The following is a 24,638-nucleotide window of genomic DNA, read 5'->3' as shown; positions in this document are numbered from 1 at the left end:
GAAATGTGTCACTAAACTCTTTGCCACTGTGAGTGCATCACCATGCTTTGCAGGGTATATTTCAACCCACTTTGAAAATGCATCTATGATCACTAAACAATATTTCTTTCCCCCTGACCATGATAACTCTATGAAATCCATGTGTATCGTGTGAAAGGGATAAGTTGCTGCTGGGAACTGGCCTCTTTTGGGTCTCATGTTTCCCTGTGGATTATGCTTGCAGTAGATAATACATGATCTACAAAAGTTTTTTGCGTAGTCAGAAAAATTTATGGTGTGGAAATTTAGATTTACTAAGTGTAACATTCCCCCTTTTGACACATGGGAAATTCCATGCGTCACAATTACTGCTGTGTTATACAAATTTTTTGGTAGTATTGGTTTCCCCTTTAGGGAATATAAATCATCCTCTTTAGTAGCACCTCTGGTGAGCCAGGATTTCACTTCTGCAGCGGGTGCAGATTGTTGTGACTCTTTCAGGACATCAGTTTCTATAAATGGGAGGTCTGACATTTTCAGTGTGAGGGGAAGTTTCAAAGCTATTTTTGCGGAAATGTCAGCAAATGTGTTCCCCTTAGTTTCCATGGTTTCATCAAATTGATGCGCTTTACATTTACAAAGCGCTATCTTTGCTGGTAGCTGGATAGCTAACAGCAGTCGCTTTAACAGATTAAAATGTGTCAATTCTGTTCCAGATGATGTTTGAACCCTCTATTTTCCCATATTTTGGCAAAATGGTGAACAGAACCGAATACATATTGGCTGTCTGTGTAGATGGTTAGGATTTTTCCTTCATATAGTTCACAAGCTCTGATAACAGCATACAGCTCTGCAGTCTGTGCTGAGCATATATGGGGCAGGGCCTGTGATTTTATAATTTTAGTTTCAGTGGTTACTGCATAACCAACTCTGTTTTTTCCATATTCATCTTTTGATGCTGGTCCGTCCACATAGATTACTTGTGAGTTTTGCAGAGGGGTCTGAGAGATATCTTGCCTAGGTTTTGTGTCTTCCTCAACCTTTGTTTTGCAAGAATGTGGATTCCCATCTTCTGCTGTTGGAATTAACGTGCTAGGGTTCAGTGAACCACATCTTTGCAGAGCTATATTTGGTTGTGAGAGTAGCAGGGAGGTCAATGTGATATGCCTTGCATGTATCAAGAAAGGAAGTGAGGTTTGTAGCAATACAAGTGACACTGAATGAGGAACTTTCAGTGTGAGTAGGTGGCACAGCACAATTTCAGCTGTCTGCTTCACAGCTTCTGCTGCCGCTGTGCAGGCCTGCAGGCAAACTGGGAATCCAGATGCCACTGGGTCCAGTTTTTTAGAATAAAATGCTAAAGGTCTGTCTTTGGAGCCAAATGGCTGGGTTAATACAGCTTTCATATACAGGTCCTTCTCAAAATATTAGCATATTGTGATAAAGTTCATTATTTTCCATAATGTTATGATGAAAATTTAACATTCATATATTTTAGATTCATTGCACACTAACTGAAATATTTCAGGTCTTTTATTGTCTTAATACGGATGATTTTGGCATACAGCTCATGAAAACCCAAAATTCCTATCTCATAAAATTAGCATATCATTAAAAGGTTCTCTAAACGAGCTATGAACCTAATCATCTGAATCAACGAGTTAACTCTAAACACCTGCAAAAGATTCCTGAGGCCTTTAAAACTCCCAGCCTGGTTCATCACTCAAAACCCCAATCATGGGTAAGACTGCCGACCTGACTGCTGTCCAGAAGGCCACTATTGACACCCTCAAGCAAGAGGGTAAGACACAGAAAGAAATTTCTGAACGAATAGGCTGTTCCCAGAGTGCTGTATCAAGGCACCTCAGTGGGAAGTCTGTGGGAAGGAGAAAGTGTGGCAGAAAATGCTGCACAACGAGAAGAGGTGACCGGACCCTGAGGAAGATTGTGGAGAAGGGCCGATTCCAGACCTTGGTGGACCTGCGGAAGCAGTGGACTGAGTCTGGAGTAGAAACATCCAGAGCCACCGTGCACAGGCGTGTGCAGGAAATGGGCTACAGGTGCTGCATTTCCCAGACCTGGGCTACAGTGAAGCAGCACTGGACTGTTGCTCAGTGGTCCAAAGTACTTTTTTTGGATGAAAGCAAATTCTGCATGTCATTCGGAAATCAAGGTGCCAGAGTCTGGAGGAAGACTGGAGAGAAGGAAATGCCAAAATGCCAGAAGTCCAGTGTCAAGTACCCACAGTCAGTGATGGTCTGGGGTGCCATGTCAGCTGCTGGTGTTGGTCCACTGTGTTTTATCAAGGGCAGGGTCAATGCAGCTAGCTATCAGGAGATTTTGGAGCACTTCATGCTTCCATCTGCTGAAAAGCTTTATGGAGATGAAGATTTCATTTTTCAGCACGACCTGGCACCTGCTCACAGTGCCAAAACCACTGGTAAATGGTTTACTGACCATGGTATCACTATGCTCAATTGGCCTGCCAACTCTCCTGACCTGAACCCCATAGAGAATCTGTGGGATATTGTGAAGAGAACGTTGAGAGACTCAAGACCCAACACTCTGGATGAGCTAAAGGCCGCTATCGAAGCATCCTGGGCCTCCATAAGACCTCAGCAGTGCCACAGGCTGATTGCCTCCATGCCACGCCGCATTGAAGCAGTCATTTCTGCAAAAGGATTCCCGACCAAGTATTGAGTGCATAACTGTACATGATTATTTGAAGGTTGACGTTTTTTGTATTAAAAACACTTTTCTTTTATTGGTCGGATGAAATATGCTAATTTTGTGAGATAGGAATTTTGGGTTTTCATGAGCTGTATGCCACAATCATCCGTATTAAGACAATAAAAGACCTGAAATATTTCAGTTAGTGTGCAATGAATCTAAAATATATGAATGTTAAATTTTCATCATTACATTATAGAAAATAATGAACTTTATCACAATATGCTAATTTTTTGAGAAGGACCTGTAACCCTTACATGCATCTACACAAAGTGTGAAAGGCTGGCTATAATCCGGCAGAGCTAAGGTGACTGTTGTTTGAAGCAGATTTTTTAGCCCTGTGAATGCTGCTTCTCCTTCCTTAGTCCATGTGATTTTGTCTTTTAATGTCATGTCTTTGCCATAGATCATAGATTGCAAGGGTTGTACAATGGCTGCACAGTCTGGTAGCCATTCTCTGCAAAAGTTACACAGTCCCAGAAAGGACATCATTTGTTGTTTAGTTCGTGGTTTAGAGCTTCCAGTATGGCTGTTTTTCTGCTGCTTAGGAGGGAGCGGCCATGTTGTGATAGCATATGTCCCAAATAAATCACTTTCTCCTTACAGAACTGCAGTTTATCCGTAGAGGCTTTGTGCCCTGTCTGGTGGAGATGTTTTAGAACTGTTATGGTAGCTTCCTCACAGTGTTGTTGAGTGTCTGAAGCTATAAGAATATCATCTACATACAACAGGACTTGGCTATGTTCAGGCACCTCACAGGTGCTCATAGAGTATCTTAAGGCTTGCGTATATACGTATGGACTTTTGCTGAAGCCTTGCGGTAGTCTGGTATAGGTGTATTTTTTCCCTTTAAACTGAAAACCAAATAAATGCTGTGACTCTTCATGCAGTGGTACTGTAAAGAAAGCATTGCTAAGATCTACCACTGAGAAATATTTTTTATCTGGAGTCAATGAATGCAGTAATGTATGTGGATTTGGGACATCAGGAGCAACATGCTCCACTATTTCATTTATTGGTCTGAGGTCCTGGACCATTCTCCACTTTCCTGTGCTGACTTTCTGCACGGGAAAGATAGGTGTGTTGCATGTAGCGTCAGGTGCCTCCCTTAATATTCCTGATTTCAGCATGTCCTGTATTACTGGCTTAATACCTTCTTCAGCTTCTGGCTTCAAGGGGTACTGGCGAACTAGTGGTCGTTTTTCGGATATTAATTTAACCTAATATGGTGGAAATCCCTTTATAAGTCCTACATCAGTTGATGATTGGGACCACAGTTCAGGTGGGACAGCAGCTAAAGCAGGGTGCCTGTTGCTCTCTTTGCTTTCAGCCTGGCCCTGTATTTGTCACTTTGCCTCATCCAAATGTGTCTTTGGAAGAACTTTGACTGTCCACCCTAGAGTGAGTTTCCAGATTCCTGTGTTAGGATCTACTTTCCAGTCAGAGCTTGTTGATGCCTCATATCTCCCTCTTTCAGCACGCTGTATAAAGTTTTCTGATTCTTTCCACTGGCCCCCCACGGGTTTAGTTGATGATAGATGAGGTGTACTGCCTTTAAACTGTTGGAGCTGTTTTCCTGACAGTATGATTGAGGTGGAGGATTTCACTATTTTGGGGTCAACATACAGGTGCTGTATGGTAACAGTCTGATTATTTTCTCTGTGAAAAACAGTATCGTGCTGACAATCTGGCCCTGGAGTATTTTTATATCTCATGGTTACATGGAGCTCAGTATCTGGCATGTACTGTGCCTCCTGGGAGGTTTGTTTTTCTCTGGTTCTCCTCAGCTGTTCTCGAACTGTTGGTGTGGGGCCCAGATCGAGGGACCAGTAATAATGCGGCTGTGAGAGTTCATTTAGGACTAGGGCCCCTTCTTCCACTACCGCCTTCATACCTGTTTCTGTTGATACTATATTTATATGCAACTTTTACATAAGATCTCTTCCCAACAGGTTTACTGGGCATTTTTGCACTGCGGTGTTGGAATATTTGACTCCGGGTGGAGGTTCAGTTAGCACAGTTCTACATGTCCCTGTATCACACAAACAGCTATATCCTTTGCCATTTATTATTATGTCCTTATATGGCAACTCTTGCGTCCTAGTAAGTGCTATAAGTTCCAGTGCTGCTTGTATGTCAACGTCCTCCATTTCACTACTGTTTTTCTCTGCTAGTGGGGGAGGAGGTGGGGGCTGTGGCTGTAGTTGTCAATTCTGGGTAGAGTTGGGGTTATACACCCTCCTTTCATTACATTCTCTTGCAAACTGTCCTGGCTCATTGCAGATCCAGCAGTTTTCATCTCTTGCGCCAGGATTTTGTAAGTTTGTTCTACATTCTCTAGCATAATGCCCTATTTTTCCACACCTCAGGCACGCATTGCTCTGTGTGTGGGTGTGTCATGGCCCTCCTCCTCTTCCTCCGCGACCTCTGAACCCTCCCCTTCCCCTTTGCCCGTTTGTCCCTGAACGATGCAATGCTATTAAGCCGTCTTGCATTGCAAATGTATCTGTCTTCCTATTTTGCTGTGTCTTATGGGCATGCTGCGCATACTCTAAGGCTTGGGTAACATTTCCTGTATTTTGATGAACCCAGTGTTTGTCTATATACCGTCTGAGTTCAATTTTAAGGCCTTGCAAAAAGGCTCTCTTCAACTGCTGCTGATAGGCTCCTGCCTCTGCTTCATCATATGGTATAGCAGAGTTTGCTCTAAAAACACGTCTCATCCTATCCAAGAAATTTTGTGGGTCTTTTTCATCCTTTTGTTTGCATTGTGAAATTTTACCATAATCTGCTGTCTGTATATAAACTCCTCGAATTCTTTCAAAGAGTAAGCGTAAGGCATCCCTTAAATCTGGTGAATCAAGTGCTAATATCTCACCATTGTCATCGCATCCAGTGAAACCTCCTGCTACTCTGCACCAGCGGTGGCCAAACAGCTGGGTAAAACACTGGAGCATTTCTCTGCCATTAAGATGGAAGCTTCCTCTGAGTTCTGTAATAGCTGCTAAAAACTCCTCCACACCTTCCTGTATCGGTGGGATACTGTTAGATAAATGTACATACATTATTCAGTTTTCATTCTACATTACTTATTTACTATCTAGATGTGCTGTTTATATTACTGATTGAGAATGGTTGTTGATGTTGCAACATGAGCACAGGATGTGAGAACAGTCTGTTCTCACATAAACATAAACATAAACATAAACTCCCTCAGCAGTTGAAACCTCATGTAACTAGGGCGTTCCTTATCTAATAAAAGCATGAAGAGCGGAGACTGTCTTCAGAGTGTGTTTGGAGGATTGTAACTGAGACAGTCTCCGGGACACTCTCCTTGCAAGTTAAAACAAACTAACTTCTCTGTGTCTTTCTTTGTGCAGATGTTGTAATGAGTGTTGGGGTTTAAACCTACTATTTAAATGGTCCTTCGAAGCCGGATTCCAAGATACCTGACGATCCCAGCGGGTGAGAGAGATCCAGGTAAAACTCCGTGGCCACGGTAAAAAGACCTTTTCCGGGACTGGTCCTCCCTGGCGGGCTGGGATCCGAGGGTTGACGGAACTCCAAGGACGCAGAGAAGTGTGAGTAAAATCTTATGATTAAAAAGAGGGGTGAATGACAAAAGAATAAAATAGTAAAACCCTGACAATTCTAGACACTATCAGGTACAAGAGAAGAATACAGTTAAATTCCGCAGGAGGGTAGACTCCCTTAGTTGAAATAGACTAATTAAATTCTACGTTAAGGACGGCGGAGTCCTCTGTTAGGAAACTAAGAAGAATACAGTTAAATTCCGCAGGAGGGTAGACTCCCTTAGTTGAAATAGACTAATTAAATTCTACGTTAAGGACGGCGGAGTCCTCTGTTAGGAAACTAATAAAAGGAGCGAGTGAGTGTGAGAGTGGATAAATAGCCACCACTAGGTGACTGTTTTTCATATAAATTAAACAAGGAACAAATGGTGAGCCGTTGCGGATGCATGTAGGCAAGAAAATTCCACCTTAACGGGTTGAAGTGAATTTTACCGCAACAGGTTAGTTGATCACCATCTTGTTTAAAAGGTATTTCCTGTATTTAGAACACACCAGGTGTTAAAACCATACTGGAACTAAAAGTCGCCTAAAAATGGGTAAGGGACAAAGTAAAGAAAAACAAAAGTTACTTGATAATTTATCATGCAAAGATTGGAAAGTAGTAGAAAAGGAAGAACCAACAGCTGTGGAACCATTATGTTACTGGGTAAAACATTATAACTTTAATGGAAAGTTATCCACGGCTGCCTTAAAAGACTTACAAGGTAAAATAGCTAACAAATGTAAACAAAATGAAAAACAAATGAAAAGAGAAGGTTATGCACAGACAACGGTATGGTGTAAAATAGCAAGACAGCGAGAGGAAGGTGAAAGAGTGGTGCGACAAAGAAGGGAAGAAAAGAAAAAAGAGGAAAAAGAAAGAGAACTGGCAGGTAAAGAAAAAGAAATAATGTTTCACCGAAAGGAAGATGATGAATATTCAGGTCCTTATGCAGCCTTACAGCAACAATTAGCCCAACAAGATGAAGAGGCGGCTGGGGAAGATGAAATAACTGAGCCTACGGCTCCCCCTGTCGCCCCATTTCCCAAAAATCCACCTAAATATACACTAAAAGATATAGGAAGTAAGCCTAAATTACGGAAAGACGGTGCAGTAGGGAACTGGTCAACAACCCTTTCTGGGGACTTTAATAGTGTGTTAAGCCCTCCCAGGGAACCTCAAAAGTTACTAAGTTTTGAGGAAGAGGGACTTGAAGTACAGACTTTCCCTCTGATAGAACTTCCAAATCCACGATCAGGAGAGAATGATCCGGCTGTAATAAGGGTATATCGAACATGGACACAAGATTATATTAAAAAGGCAGTAGAGGGCATTCCCCACCCTAGAGAAGATGTTGAGGAATGTTTGAAACAAATGGAAGACCTTAGACGTTCTTATCACCTGAACGGAGCAGAAGTACAACAGGTGTGGATGTGCAAGTTAGGCCCTGACTGGTTTCATGTTAAAGGAACTTATACGCCTACACAAGCAGATGGTACCAACCGAGTTGCTGACAGTGATGATCTGACAGAACATGTGAACCCCCTATTGGAAAGAATTAAAGCTAAATATAAAAAGAGAGCAAATTACACTGAAATAGGAAGGTGCCGACAGAAACCAGATGAACCATTTGATGAATATAGAGCAAGAATGGGAACGGTGTTCAAGGTTCACAGTGGTCTAGAACCAAGTGAAGATGTAAACAGTGCCTTCCAACAACAGTTAAAAAATGCACTCCATTCAGGTTCGTCAGCTGAAATACATGGCTGGGTAAACCGCCATGACATAGGAATGAGTGGAGGCTCATTACAGGATTACATCAACCATGCCCTGCATGCAGAAAAAGTTATAAAAAGTAAAAAGACCAAACAAAAAGACACAGTGTTCTACCACGAGGAAGAGACAGCCTGTTTTGATAATGCAGTTTATTATCAACAAACACGAGGCAGGGGGCGTGGTAGAGGTCGAGGAAGAGGTCGAGGAAGAGGTAGAGGCAGAGGACATTTTGGAGCACAAAATCCAAGAGCATGCTGGTCCTGTGGAAAAGAGGGACATATGGCTAGAGACTGCCAAAGTAGCTCTGCCCAACAAAACTATAGTGCGTGACTAGCACCAGAGCCGCAGGGGAAACTGAGCAGACAACCCCTTGGTGAAATGACAGAAAGGGTACTTTTGACTGAGGAGGGAGAAAATATATTAAATCTGGAAGAACTGTTCTATGTAGAAAAAATTAGACCAGAAATAACATTGATAGTACAAGGCACACCTATCACGTTTGTAATGGAAAATTCTTTTAAAGTGCTCTGATATTCCCTTCACCTCTCTCCTCTGACCTCTGTGTTTTATTAGTGTTCTGTTATTTAGAGCAGATGGACTCTAAATTCAAATGCTGGAGAGTTTTATGGTTAACACTTCCAGAAGTGTATATTTCAAGGGAAGGTAGCTGGGTGCCCTCATAAATAACTTTGTTAACTCTGACCCGGGGAGGGTCTAGGGGCCATATTTCTAAAACTCTTTGAAGTTGAGATAACACCCTCATTTTTGGTATAAATACTGTTTGTGATTTCTGTTCGTGGCTCTGTTTCACTGACTAAACCTCAGTGTCAGGGTCTTCAAATGCTGAATGCCTTTGAATAAAACTTATAAGACAAAGTCCAGATTTTCTCTTGTTATGAGTCAACTTCTACCCACTTTGATAAGAAAATTCCACAACAATTTTGGCGTCACGAACAGGATCTAGCGTGCCAGAGGAGACCGCAGGATGGGACACGGACGCCTGGCCAGCCTGAGAGTTGTTCTCAGTCCACTTCCATTTTACGGAGGGGAGTCCTCATGTCCGCCTGCGGCTTCTGGCTGATTAGATCCGAACAATTTGTCTTCAAATATATCTGGGTGAGAAGTTGCTCTGTATGATATAATGTGTATTATTATTTTTTATTACACATTAACCATCATCTCCTAACTAATTAATTAGGTTCCAGAGTTGCGAGAGGGAGGACATCAGCTGAGGGCCCGGTTACCCTGTTAAGGAATGGCAGGGAGGTTCTTATTGGTAACAATAAGATAAAGCAGAACACAGGGTTTTGCGGGTGGTTTTTAGCAATTTTCTACACCTCATAAAGGAGAAAAGCCAGTGGGCAGACGTGCCGCTGAACAGGTAAAAAAGAAAAATGGTTCCGGAACCTTGAGGCATCAGGGGTGTCTCCTTCTTCATACTCTGATTTATAAAATAATGAAAGGAAAAAGTGGGGATGATTGTGTTAAATGTGCTTTAATTTGGAAGATAAGTTTGGTTTTTCACAGCGTGGAAGTTTGAGTGTAAATAAGTTAAATAGTTTAAAAAGTTTCAAGTAAAACAGTTGATGGAAAAATAAATAAAAAAACATAAGAAAAGATTAAAAAGCACAGAGTGCATCAATTAAGGGGTTAAAGAGTTAAAACATTCCTGAAGGAAGTTTTGTTTGTCTTAAATATTGCGATCAGTCGGTAAAGAAGGTAAAAGTGAAAAGGGACATTAGAGATGCGAAAAGAAAGTTGTTTTAGAAAGGAGTATAGTGCATGTTGTGGAAGGAAGTGACAGGCAGGGGGACAACTGACTGACTGACTGATAATATGTATTTGTACAAAATCTGAACCTATACTAAACTTTTCTTCTGTCTCTCTCACACACAAATACACACATATATGGGATTTGAGTTCAACATCTGCGTTTTTGAGTCTGGATTTTAGAAACCTTCCCTTCTCCATGGCTACTCCGCCAGAGAAGCTTCTCCAGCACGGCCTGAAAGAGAGAGATCTGCCTTCCTGCATGTTGAAAATCGCAGTGTGACTTTCTACAAGAAAAAAAAAACGAAACTCAGAAGAAGTCTGGACCCACTGAGATGGACAAAGATCCATGCTGTTTGCAAGAGCCAGAAGAGCGATACACTGGATTGATATTGAAAGCACATCTTATGCGGGCAGAAGAGAAACCGGAGCAAAGTTTCTTCTTTCTCCCTCCTAGATAAGTTAAAGTGGACAAAGAATGATTGAATGTCTCACCAACAGACCGGGGAAGGGCCTGGTAGTTTTTTTGGACTGATAGAGGACTGTGTGACAGTCTGACTCTGGAGCGATTAAGAAACTAATGGGGGTAACGTACAAACACACACACATTTGCATAAATCTTTTCCTATTTTCTGCAATGAAGAACGCTTATTAACCGCTGCTCATGTGACGCTTGCTTGACGTTGACAGATATAGCGGGTTAAAATATTATTTTAGGGTTAGAAAAGTATCTTTAAAAAGGTGATAACTTAGTTCATTTGATACTTTCCGGTTAATTCTTTTAGAGAAACAAGTTCTCTTTCGTCGTGGAATATTCAGGGTCAATTATTCTAGTTATTAAAAGTTATTAAAAGCAGAGGAAGTTACAACATCTCCAAAACTCAGTAGTAACCATGTGTTTCTATGTTATTCTCAGGACAGATCTCATGAAGGAGCATTTTTATAAAACCCAGTGCATGCGTAAAACCTGATGGGTTTCTTCTTCAGGCATTATTTTCTGTTGTCAGATTTTGTATCCCATAAATCTAATGGGTAGAGACCTCATTAAAACAGGCTTAGTTCTACTGCAGATGGTCTTCATACAGTCTCTGACACAGTATTTACAGTTTGGTGCAGTTTTTGTCCGCAAGTGTTAACTGACGCTTATGGAAAGTACAAATTCATTGTTTTTCACAGCAGCTGCTGGAAGAGGTTATATTAGTGTTTTTTTCTTCCCTCTTCTGATTCATGCAGCGTGTTGATTTACACTGTACCTTATATCAGGTCCTGACAAAAAACTATGAAAGGTTTGGTTCTGCAGGTTCTTTTTTCTCCCTTTGGAGAAGGAAAGGACACCTGATCAGTTCTGTGCTGCATAGAAATATTAAAACACTTGTTGTTTTCTAAGATATCACCAGCTAAAAACTTTTAAAACTTTTGAGAGTAATTGGTTTTGTTAAACACATTTTCCTTGGTAAAACAAACCTTTAAAATGAGTATGAAAAAATTGGGTTATTTAGAAAGAATCTGATTGGACAGTAGTACCACACAAAAATTAAACTAATCTCATGCTTCCTAAAAGACTCTGCATGAAAAGGCCTTCAGAACCGTGGAGTTATTTTCCACCACAGTAACATGTTTTTTTAAGCATGCTTTTTCTTTATTTTAAAACAGATTTGTTTTTTTTGTATTGTTTTTGGTTTTTTAGCATAATGTTTGTCTGAAGCTTCTTATGAACTGGGTTAGAAGCAAATATGATCTGAGGTAAATTAGGAGCTGTGAACTAATAATTTTAAATCTGATTATGGTCCAAGCAGAAACAATATATTTAGCCAATCCTTCAATCTCTGCAGAAAGTTAACACCATTGTTCAATGCAGTAGTACTCAACTTGTGGTTCCTGGACTCCTGAAGCCTGTAAGCCATAGATTTTGGGTCCATGAAATTATAATATTTAATTAAAGGTAGGCTGATTACTTATTAAAATAGATCTAAGCCAATGATGAGTTCCAGTCATTTTGGTGACTTTGAAATGCAATAATACTCAAACAATTTCTACTCTGGGGAACACAGATTGGGGTTGAAGAGTTTAGTTTTGAAACCAAGGTTAGGATTTTTGTAACAGAATCAAGACAAGTAAAATCCTTCATTTTAGGAAAAGAAAAGAAATAAAGGCCCTCTTAACAGTAAGAGGATGGTCGGCTCAAACTCAAGTCTCCTTGTTTGATTTCTTAGGGTTTAAAGATTAAAGGAATACATATGAGTACAAAGATACACAAGGTGATTTCAGATTACTAAGAGATAAAATATTAGAACATTTATCAGCATTTGGATTGTAAAAGAGGGGTTCTAGTAATAAGTTCTCCCCAACTCTCAAAATTTAAATACCCAAATTAAAGAAAATGATGTTTGTTCTTTTTTGAAACATTATGTGGGGAAAAGTCCAGTTTGGAGACAAGCTTCTTATCTTAATTTATGATTAAGTCAAACACTGCAGTTTTGTTTAGTTTGGGTATACCATAAAAATGTCAACCGTGACTTTTCTAATTTCCCCTCGGGGATCAATAAAGTATCTTTGAATTTGAATTGAATTAAATTAAAAATACTTCTTTGCATTAAACTTGAAATTCTGCAATGCAGCTGCGCTCAAATTGAGCCAAACAAAAAGAGAACTATAACAATAACTCTCAGGATTGTAGTTATTATTATAGAGTTACAGTACAAAGAATTAGCAAAAGGTTTCAGCATCAGTAAATTTGGATTAATTTAAGAGAAAACTGTTGCTGTGCCTCTAAATACTTTGAGATTTGTTGGACTATGTGCACTCATTTTTAAAAAGGATCCTGACGATTTTCATAACAAAATTTATCAATTATAGCATTAAAAGATATGGTTGAGAAAACATATTCTGAAAAGAGATTGTTAAAAATTTTTTTGAATTCTTGAAGCTTCAAATTTGGCTATTTGTCTGTCTTTGATGTTTTGTCTTTGTTTTGTTGGTATGAATGTTTGTTTATATGTTGCATGAAAAAATAATCCATGTTTAGAATAATGTTTCTAAATCCCAGATTGATTAAACTTTGAGTTTTCAGGAGAGTTAAGAAGCAGCTTGTTTCTGAGGTAGGTGCATGTTAATAGCTTTGCAGTTTAAGTTAAACTAATGTGGGATGGGATGAAGAAACTGTGGTTCCGCCCATAGGCTGTCAATCAGAGGTTAGTTCTGCCTGACTCCGCCCACCTACCAGGTTGGTTCATGCCTTTGTTGTCATGGTCACGCTCAGCACCTCCCTTCCTGAGTTTTAACACTGTTTAAGAGACAATAGAATCAAAATGCTTGTAGTGATTGTTGCCTTAAAAACATGTTTTTTTTGTATAATGATTAAGGATGTAGGATAACTTTTAGATTTATGTGTTTTATTATTAAAAGGTTAATGAAATAGTTTAAACTAGTTTGAAGAATTAGTTTTGCATGCAGAATCATTGGTAATTTATTAGATTGAAAGTTTCCCTGGTACCATTAAACTAGCTGACAATTCAAGATATGCCAAAAGTAAGGAATATATTTTTGATAAAGAATCTGAGTCATGACTTTATACTTGGTGGGAATTATTTATTAGATTCAATTTGTAGGGTTTATTCATCCAAATTACATTAGATGTCCATTAATCTAATACTCATCTTTGTACAAGACAAATTAGGATGATATGTGACTAATTTCTACGTGAGACATTGATGACGTGAATAACTAAAGTTTGTGTTTGGTTGTTGATGGAACTGAATTGCAGTTAAAAACATCTGGATTTTCTTTATGTTGCTTTCGTTAAATTCATAGAGACACATAGTTATGTCAGAATTCATTTCTTTGGTTCTAGGTTATGTGATCTTGGTTATTAAAACATTTTTGTACAAACCTTTTGCTGGATTGTCGCATGGGTTGGACCCTGCGCCAGAAGAGGGGAATGTCAGAATAAAGTAACATGGGGTTCCAAATGTTTTAGCACTCATGGGAAAAAGGGTAGCTCATACCTCCAGTGAAGACTTAGTGACAATGCGAGAGAGACGTTGTACTTTGTTTATATAAATGGTGCATAGCTCCCTATGACCACATTCTGAAAACCTCTCTGAAATTATGGTGTTGATTTTTTGTGAAATTTTACATCTCCACAGATTAGACCATTTTTGAAATTCTTTTTGGGTTTTCTGAAACTATGAAATGTTGACCTGTAATCAGACCTTCCTCAAACATCATGTCACATTTTCGATATTCAGAATATTTAGCTGATGGTTACTGCTAGTATATCAGGTGAAGTCAGAAGATCAATTCTTTAGATTTTGTTGGATGTTTTGATGAAGTTCATGTAGTTAAGCACTTAGGTTTGAGAATGGGACTTTGAATTGAAAATTAGCCAAGTGTTGTGAAGGCTCTACCTATTGTTCTCACTTATATGAGATTGAGACAAAGGACACAGGCAAATCTCAGTCCTTTTGAAGTGCTGTGTGGCAGGTCTCCTAATTTGGACATGGGGATATTGCCAAGATAATTTTCTTCCACATCTTTGTGTGAAGATAGGATGTTATTTTACGGTCAAAACCTGTCCACTGTGTTTTCTCAAGTTTCACAGACGGTGAAGACTGCATTACCAGAAACAGCCGCTTCCACCCTCCAGTCCTTTATTCCTGGCGACTGGATTCTGGTCAGAGAATTTAGGAGAAAACACAGGAAGTCCAGGTGCTGGAATGGCCCATATCAGATCCTACTAGACACCCAGGAAAGCTGCAGGAAAGCTCCAGCTCCTCCAGCTTCATCTGGCTTCCGGGACGCAAGTCATCTTCTACCTGGATCATCCACGGCCTGAAAGGTGTGAGGACAGCGGACCACCACAAGATAAAGAACTGTAAGCTGATCACTGGCGAGTGATTGAAGAGGTGGTTGAAGAACACTGTTCTTACAAGGGCACAATAATCCCTTGGGCAGTGCAACGTTATTTCAGAATCTACTTAAGGCCATCGCATTGCCTGAAAGTTAGAAATCATAAGGTCATTTGCCTCACTACACACACACCACAGTGTGAGATTCTTTCCTCCCACTTTGACAGCAAAACAGACTCTGAGGAGGAAATATCGGATGCTTTTATCTAACTTTTATGTTTATTGCTTGATATTTATCATTATGGTATTATTACAAATTTGAATGTGTTCATTTCCACCGTTGTTTAGTTGGACTATGGAAGCCTAACTTCCAGCAGGTTAGAGTTCCTGTTTCTAAATATATTTCTAGAGGAGCTTCCTACGACCGCCCACCTGTACCAGACTGGTAACAGGGCAGCTTGAAGCCACTCAGGAGAGGCAGCAGAATTTTTTGTTTTTTAAGTTGTGTTTATAATTTGTTTTCTTTAAACAAAACTGTTTGCTTTCAGTACCAGAAGAAAGGACATTCCACTTCAAGGTCACAATGCAGTTAAATGGAAGATGGTCTGTTCTGATGCTAATGATTGGTATTGCAAGTATTTTTTACAACTCTTGTGTTCATTTGGGAAAAGGTACAGCAAAGACAATGTAGGGCTAATTTGAGGAATTGTGCTAATAATACTCATCAGCGGATTCGAAGAGAGATTCATCACTTTTCTGACTACTATGAACATGCTGATAATGTCTGGTGGCAACTGATGCATCAAACCGTGAGGAAGATAAGAAATGATAGTTGTTATGTTTGTTGTTTGATTTCACGTGCTATTAATGATCAACCATTTTTGGTACCAGTTTCTATTGATACTACTTATACTCTAATTACTTTCTTTCCAGATAACTGGTTGGTGGAGGTCATTTTTCGTGGCTCTGTTTCACTGACTAAACCTCAGTGTCAGGGTCTTCAAACGCTGAATGCCTTTGAATAAAACTTATAAGACAAAGTCCGGATTTTCTCTTGTTATGAGTCAACTTCTACCCACTTTGATAAGAAAATTCCACAACACGTTCCTTTGTGATTCTGGAGCATGTAGAACCACCCTCAGAGAGCCACTACCACATGCAAAGCCTAGTGGAAATTATGCTGTGGTCAGAGCAGCCCAAGAAGTGACAAAAAGGGTTACTGAGACTGAACCCATATGGCTCAGAGACCTGGAAGGAAAAACATGCCAACTTTCGGTACTGATATTGCCAGAATGTCCAGTAAATCTATTAGGTAGAGATGCAATGGTCGCCTTACAACTAATCATATTGCCAACTCCTGATGGATTAAAAATAGCTAGGGAAAGGCCTGAAAATGTATATGTAATGCAGGGAGTGGGAAGCCCAAACTATTACTATACATTGGACATCCCAAATAAAGCACCAACTTCCACGGGGTCATTTCTCATAGATGAAGGAAAAAATTCCATACAAAACCCTCAGGATGTAATGTCACCTGATGACCTACATGTTATAATGTGGTACATAAACAAACCAGACACCAAATACAAAAGCGAACTTGACAAAATCACTCCAGTAAAAATAACAGTGTCATATGTGTACTCAGACGTGACGGCAAATGCCGCAGCTGCAGTAATACTGCCAGATACAGCCAAAAGGTTGTTTAGACAATACTCAGAACCTCATATCTCACTGTGTAAAGAGACAACTGAAGAGTGGAAAAACTTGGGCCAATTAGTAAACAGTGGTGAAAGAGCAAGAGATTGGGTTGCAACAGGTGTAAACACCTGGTACAGTCAATCAACCCTGATGACAAAAAAGGCATTGTTTTGGACAGTGACTGTCCAATCCGGAGTGCATCTAGACAAAAAGGAAAAGTGACGTATCTTCTTTACTAAGGAACAAGAGGAACTGTTGAAGCTGGTTCCTGAAAAACTATGGTCTCAAGGGCCAACAGATGTTGGCCTAGTCAAAACAGCGCTTCCTGTTGTAATAAGACCCAAAACAGAATACAGGCCTAGAATGAAACAATACCCGCTAAAACCTGATGCAATGATAGGAATTGAACCAGTTATTACAGATTTGAAAAAGGCAGGAGTGTTGATTGAATGTGCTGAGTCACCCTGTAACACTCCTATATTCCCTGTAAAAAAGGCACCTCCATCTGTAGGGTGGAGGATGGTTCAGGATTTACAAGCAGTTAATAACGCAGTCATTCAAAGATCGCCATGTGTAGCAGATCCACACACACTGTTGAATTCTCTGAACCCAAAAGCTAAGTTTTTCACTGTAGTGGACATAAGCAATGCATTTTTCTCTGTACCACTGCATAAAGACAGTCAGTACTGGTTTGCTTTCACATTTAAAGGAAAAAGGTACACCTACACAAGGTTACCTCAGGGATATTGTGAGAGTCCAACAATCTACTCTCAAGTTTTGACCTCCAGTCTGTCCACCTTCAAGCCTCCACAAAACAGTCAACTATTAACATATGTAGATGACATACTGGTGGCATCAGAAACAGAAGAAGCATGTAAACAGGACACTTTAGCTCTCCTAACACATCTAGCAGGAGAAGTGCAAATGTGCGGCACACACAACAGGAACTGACCCAGTTTCAAAAGGCAACGCCTTTGCAGACAAGATAGCAAAGGAAGCAGCACAGAAACAAATACAAGTTCTAATGATGACAGGAGCTGATTTACAAAATGAAACATTAAAAGACATGCAACAACAATCACCAAAGCAGGAACAACAACAATGGCAAAGAAAAGGGGCACAATTAAAAGATGGTATTTTCACCTGACCAGAAAATAAACCAATCCTACCAAAAAACCTATACAAATGGGCAGCAATATTGAGTCATGGTAAGTCACATGTCTCAACAGGAGGGATGACAGGATTGGTAAACCAAGTATACACAACCTATGGATTCAACTCCTATTCAAAAAATGTTTGTAGAAGCTGCTTAGTATGTGCAAAACACAATGCCCAAGGGAACTTAAGGCCAAAAAGGGGACAATTTCCCAAGGCCAAATACCCTTTTCAACATATCCACATGGATTTCATAGAACTAAACAACAGCGAAGGGAAAAAGTATTGTTTAGTAATAATAGATTCATTCTCAAAATGGATAGAACTATTTCCAACAAAAAATCCAGATGCATTAACAGTGGCAAAAGCCTTATGCAAAGACATAATACCAAGGTATGGTATTCCAGAGAAAATCTATAGTGACAACGGTACACACTTTGTTAATCAAATCATTAACAGAATAGGACAAACCTTCCACATAGACCTAAAACACCACTGTGCTTATCATCCACAAAGCGCTGGGCTAGTAGAAAGAATGAATGGGACTATAAAGAACAGGTTAAGAAAATGCATGGAAGAAACTGGAAGACCATGGACTAAATGCATGGATTTAGTAAAACTCTATATCAACATAACTAGCTCAGATGGATTAACACCATATGAAATTTTGTTTGGGAGACCTTACAGACTGCCATATTTTAAAAATATGTGGGAAACAGATGATGAAAGCACACTGGCAGATTATATGAGAAAGATGTTACAACAAAGACAGCAAAACAATGAGAAAACTAATGATGATGAAACTTCTGTGTCTACGCAGGGAATACCGTTAGTTGAACCAGGTGACTGGGTCCTGATAGAAAGCATAAAGAAGAAGCATTGGCATTCACCTAAGTGGGAAGGGCCCTATCAGGTGTTGTTGACTACTGGAACTGCGATTAAGATTGCAGAAAGGAACTCATGGATCCATCTAACACATTGTAAAAGAATAATAGAACATGACTAAAATAAATTTCTCAATAGCAGTGTTTACCCTAACTATCATTGTTTGTGTTGTAGTAATAGCATTGTGGTATCTGTTGTAGCATTGTAGCTCTTCATCTGACCTTCAGAGGTAGTCCGGCTACAAAGGGGGCTGCAATTATAGTTTGCAGTTGTCTCAAACCGGTGAAGATTGTCCACAGCTCTGCTACAGGTTTTTAGGAAGGGCTCCAATCTACAGAAAGATGTACACCCCTACACACAAAAAGATATTGATAATAGGGAGCATCATCTCAATCATAGTTGTAAGTGCCCTGTTAATATGGGAAAGAAATCACAAAATGCAAAAAAGAAGAACAGGGTACTATAATCCTAATCGATCCAGAATCCAACATGAAATATTAAAAAACCCCTGTAATACTACAGATGGGGATAGCAGTAGAACAAAAGAACTGTATTTCTGCTATCAAACTAACAGAACACAGACTGTGTTCACTTTTGATCGAAACTTGCAAATAGGGAGCTATGGGGCAAACAGCTGGGATGGATATGACTGGTATCTAGATTGTAGTGGTATGAAACAATCAGGATGACCCTACTTACAGAGACAGCATAGGAATACCAAGAGGGGTCCCTGATGAATATAAATTAGCAGATCAAGTGGCAGCAGGCTTTGAATCCACCATATGTTGGTGGTGTACAATCAATAAAAATGTAGACAGAATCAACTACATCCATTATAATGTGCAGAGATTAGGAAACAAAACTGAAGAAGGTTTCTCCGCTATCCATGAACAACTGTCAGCTACCTCACTTATGGCTTTCCAAAATAGAATTGCCGTTGACATGCTCATAGCTGAGAAAGGAGGGGTTTGTTCCATATTTGGTGGTCAGTGTTGCACTTTTATACCAAATAACACCGCAGCTGATGGAAGCCTGACTAAAGCGTTGGAAGGCCTTAGATCACTCAACGACAAAATGAAAGACCATTCTGGAGTTGACACCTCAATGTGGGATGGTTTTGGGGAAATGTTTGGAAAATATAAACAACTAGTGTTTTCTATATTAATGTCTATTGCTGTGTTTGCAGCTATTCTCACCTTATGTGGATGTTGTTGTATTCCTTATATAAGAGCCTTGTGTTCTCGAATAATCACCTCTGCTATACAACCAGTTAAAACAGAGCTCTCAGAGATGTATGCCCTTATAAGACCAGACGAGGACTCAGATGAAGACCCTGATGAGACAAGCAACGAAGAGACGTCTCTGCATTTTCCAGACTTGTATCCAGACCCTGATGGTTATTAGGGAGGTCCTCTGAGTGTAGCTTTTTAGCATTGCAATGATTTCATGACTGCAAATCTGAAAAGAAGTAGTCACTGAATGATGTTTAAAATTGATATAATGCTAAACTGAATAAACAGGAGGGAAATGAAATGTTAGATAAATGTACATACATTATTCAGTTTTCATTCTACATTACTTATTTACTATCTAGATGTGCTGTTTATATTACTGATTGAGAATGGTTGTTATCTCCTTATATGCATAGAGGTATATGATGTTGCAACATGAGCACAGGATGTGAGAACAGTCTGTTTTCACATAAAGATAAACTCCCTCAGCAGTTGAAATCTCATGTAACTAGGGCGTTCCTTATCCAATAAAAGCATGAAGAGCGGAGACTGTCTTCAGAGTGTGTTTGGAGGATTGTAACTGAGACAGTCTCCGGGACACTCTCCTTGCAAGTTAAAACAAACTAACTTCTCTGTGTCTTTCTTTGTGCAGATGTTGTAATGAGTGTTGGGGTTTAAACCTAACAGTTGTTGATGTTGCAACATGAGCACAGGATGTGAGAACAGTCTGTTCTCACATAAACATAAACATAAACATAAACATAAACTCCCTCAGCAGTTGAAATCTCATGTAACTAGGGCGTTCCTTATCTAATAAAAGCATGAAGAGCGGAGACTGTCTTCAGAGTGTGTTTGGAGGATTGTAACTGAGACAGTCTCCGGGACACTCTCCTTGCAAGTTAAAACAAACTAACTTCTCTGTGTCTTTCTTTGTGCAGATGTTGTAATGAGTGTTGGGGTTTAAACCTAACAGATACCCTTTAGAGCAGCAGTTCTGTCTTCCTGTGTCCATGGTCTATATACTAGAATAGTTGGCGGCTGTCGGTGATTAGTGTCACCTACGTTTGGATTTGCTACCTCAACTAGAGGAAATGTGTCTTCCTGTAAATTTTTTCCAGATGGATGAAATTTCTGTTTGTGAGCCATTAAGCCTTCGCCTGGGTATATGCTGGGGTCAGTAGTAGTTTTCTTATCTTTACTCCTAGTTCGCACGCCTGTGCCCGCCCAGAAATTAGGAGACCAGGACTCACTAGAAGAGCTCTGTTCTTGTTTTAAAAGGATTGCTTGACTTTTCTTGCTTTCTTATAGGAGTTTTAGGAACTGCTACAGCTCCTTCCATCTCTCCTCCAATTTGCTGTGATGCCGCCGCCTGTCCTTGCAGCTGCCTGCACGGCAGGGGGCTGCGCTCCTCGCTGTCTGGATGTGACCACCGTTTCCTCATGTGGGTGCACCAAGACCGCAGCTGTCAGCTTCTCCTTCTTATCTTGCCTCTGCATGTCTCTTAACTTACTTTGTTCCAGCCATTTGTCTGAGAATTTATACTTGACCTTTCTCTGTTCCTTTTTAGTTGGTTTCTTGGTTTTCATTATTTCTAATTTAAAATTTCCTTGTAATTTTAAGATATCGTTAATATTTAGTTTACCCAAGAAACCATGTTTTTTATTCCATCTATGACAGATCACACCTGCTCCTTCTACATAGTTCTCCATAAACTTTACATCCCCTTCTAAGTTAATTAGTTTACTTTGTTCCTTCCCCATGATGTTTAATTTTAGTTCACAATACTATAAATATCCCAAATAGAAGTTCACTGGCATGAGATTCAAGGAGAGGACATTAACACGCCCTTCTACTGCGACTAATCTGCAGCGATGTTAATTTTCTGGGATTAAACCCGACCTTTATCTCCAAAAATCACCAATACGTCTTTCGATTCTGGGCAAAAGAAAACACAGGACCAGCAGAATCTTGCTATGATTCTTCCAAAATGCTTAGTCCTCCAAACACACACAACAGCACTCACACAGTTAGTGTTTTGACATATTTTTGTCCCTTCAGCAATATGTATGGTCGACCTAGCTTATTTTATGAGCTCCCTTATTATTCAACATTTAATTTTGTTCCCTTTCGGCGGAATGCTACCAACCAAATTATCCAGTTCCCTTACAGCGGAACTACCTAGTCGTTTCTGATCCCCTTACGGCGGGATCCTACCAAATTTATCGCTAACCCTTTTTGGCGGAATAATACCTATCCAATTGCTGTCTCCTTACGGTGAGACACTACCAACGACTTATTATAACCTTTCTTTAATGTTAAACACGAAACGTCTCACCTCTGAGCCAACTTCTAGGTGACTCACTGGACCCCCAGAGTCACCCGGCATTGAGCGAAGCGATAAGCCACCGGCCAGATGCGAACTTACACACCGGGGCGGCGCTTCGTCGGCGGTCCCCGGGGATCCTTAGGTCACTGCAAAGAAAAACAAGATCAGTTTAGTTCTTAAAATTATCCAGCTTGGAGGACCAAGTTAATGTTAGGTATTAATTAGACAAACTCAGAGGGAAGAAGAAACGACACAGAGTCTCTGTTAATCGTGCACAAGAGGTAGCCTGCTCTCTGCAGTGAGAAGAACTACAAAAAGTTGGCATGCTCTTCCTTTATTTATATGCTGGTTCAAACACAGTTCAACAGACATTTAGGGTGTGTGTGTGTGTGTTTGTGTGTGTGTGTTTAACTCTTTAACCCCTTAATTGATGCACTCTGTCCTTTTTAATCTTTTTCTTATTTTTATTTTTCTCCCAATCTCCATCTATCAACTGTTTTACTTTATTTAACTGATTTACACTCAAACTTCCACCCTGTGGAAAACCAAACTTATCTTCCCAAATTAAAGCACATTTAACACAATCATCTCCACCTTTTCCTTTCATTATTTTATAAATTGCAGCGTCTGGAGAAGGACCCACCGCTGATGCCTTTGAGGTGTCTGCCATCTGGCTTTTCTCCTTTATAAGGTGTAGAAATTTGCAAAAAACCATCTGCAAAACCCTTTGTTTTGCTTTATCTTATTGTTACCAATAAGAACCTCCCTGTATTCCTTACAGGGTACACTAGCCCTCAGCCGATGTCCTCCCTCTCCCAACTCCGGAACCTAATCAATTAGTTAGGAGATGATGGTTAATGTGTAATAAAAAACAATAATATATATTATATCATATAGAGCAACTTCTCACCCAGATATATTTGCAGATCTATGGTCCTGATCCGATCGGCCAGAAGCCGCAGGCAGGCACCAGGACTCCCCTCTGTTAAATGGAGGTGGACTGAGGACAACTTAGTCTTCAGGCTGGCCAGGTGTCCTCATCCCCTCCTGCGGATTCCTCTGGCACGTTAGATCCTGTTGGTGATGCCAAAATTGTTGTGGATTTTTCTTATTAAAGTGGGAGAGATGTCAACTCATTAACAAGAGAAAGACCGGACTTTGTCTTTATAAGTTTATTCAAAGGCATTCAGCGTTTGAAGACCCTGTCACTGAGCTTAGTCAGTGAAGCAGAGCACCAAACAGAATTTACAGACAGTATTTATACCAATATGTGGGTGTTACCTCAACTTAAAAAGAGTTTGGAAATAAAGCCCCTAGACCCTCCCCAGGTCAGAGGTAACAAAGTTATTTATGAGGGCACCCATCTACCATCCCTTGAGATACAACACTTCAGGGACTGTTAACCATAAAACTCCTGATAATGAATTTATTATCTGCTCTTAAGTAACCAAACACAGAGGTCAGAGGTGAGAGAGGTAAAAAGAAGGTCAGAGCATTAAAATAATTTTCCCATAACAAGATTAGAAAGGCTCAAGTGAATAAAGAGTGTTGAGGCGGTATATTTTGATATTAAAAGAGCATATGATATGATGTGGAAGGAAGGGTTATTAATGAAAATTAGAAGAATGGGTATAAATGGTCGTATGTTTAGATGGCTTGAAAATTTTATAGAAGGAAGACAAATACAAGTGAGGATAGGGAAGAAATATTGTGAGAGATTGAATATAGAAAATGGGACACCACAGGGAAGCATAGTAAGCCCGTTATTATTTTCTGTTATAATTAATGATGTCTTTAAGGAAGTAGGGGGTGGAATGGGATTTTCACTGCTGATGATGGAGCAATGTGGAAAGGGGAAGGAATTTAAAATTTATTGTAAAGAAGCTGCAGTGGGCAATTTCAGTTGTAGAAAAATGGTCATATAAATGGGGTTTAAAGTTTTCTGTGGAAAAAACTAAAATAATGTTTTTTACACGGAAAAGATTTGATGAAAAAATCAAGTTCAAATTATATGATCAGGAGTTGGAAAGAGTTAAACAATTAAAGTTTATTGGGTTGTGGGTTGATGAAAGAATGACATGGGGTGTACACATTAAGAAAATATTAGATAAATGTAGGAAGGTGTTAAATATAATGAGTTGTTGTAGCCGAGTGGGAGAGCTGATAGAAAGGCATTGAAAGCCATTTATACTGGATTAATTAGGTCAGTCTTGGATTAGGGGTGCATAGTTTATAATTCAGCAGCAGATCCAAATCTCCAAAAGCTAAATTATATTCAATATCAAGCTTTAAGAATATGTACAGGTGCTTTTAAAACATCTTCAATAGCAGCATTACAAGTTGAAGTGGGAGAAATGCCTCTTAAATTTAGAAGGGACCAGTTATCTTTGAATTATTGGGCAAATTTACAAGGACAACGGAATGACCATCCAACATTAAAAGTGCTTACAACAGATTGGGAAAAGGAAAAAATAAAAAGATTTGGATGGATAATAAATTCTAAAGCTAATGAAATTAATTTAAATAAATTAGATATAGGTCAGAGTTCCTTTACCTACAATACCACCTTGGATACTTCCTGATGCAAAAATAGATTTTTCATTATTAGAAAAGAAGAACAAAAATAAGTTTATTATGAATAAATATATTGTACAAGAATACATAAAC

General features: G+C 39.6%; 1 protein-coding gene across 1 annotated transcript in view; it reads right to left on the bottom strand.

Moving 5' to 3' along the window:
* Window positions 1-3,135: 3,135 nt before the first annotated feature.
* The window catches only part of LOC124881023, a 38,788-nt gene continuing 17,285 nt past the window's right edge, over window positions 3,136-24,638 (bottom strand). The window contains exons 3-6 of the mRNA XM_047386508.1: window positions 22,025-22,117; window positions 8,173-8,318; window positions 6,159-6,301; window positions 3,136-3,929 (exon numbers count right to left, since the gene is read on the bottom strand). Coding sequence (XP_047242464.1) covers window positions 3,198-3,929; window positions 6,159-6,301; window positions 8,173-8,318; window positions 22,025-22,117 — 1,114 coding nt within the window. The 3' untranslated portion in view covers window positions 3,136-3,197. The remainder of the gene's footprint in view (window positions 3,930-6,158; window positions 6,302-8,172; window positions 8,319-22,024; window positions 22,118-24,638) is intronic.

The sequence above is a fragment of the Girardinichthys multiradiatus genome, chromosome 14, assembly GCF_021462225.1.
Source record: "Girardinichthys multiradiatus isolate DD_20200921_A chromosome 14, DD_fGirMul_XY1, whole genome shotgun sequence".
In the NCBI taxonomy this organism is placed as follows: domain Eukaryota; kingdom Metazoa; phylum Chordata; class Actinopteri; order Cyprinodontiformes; family Goodeidae; genus Girardinichthys; species Girardinichthys multiradiatus.
The sequence above is the reverse complement of the archived record's forward strand: the minus strand, read 5'-3'. Positions and strand labels throughout refer to the sequence as shown.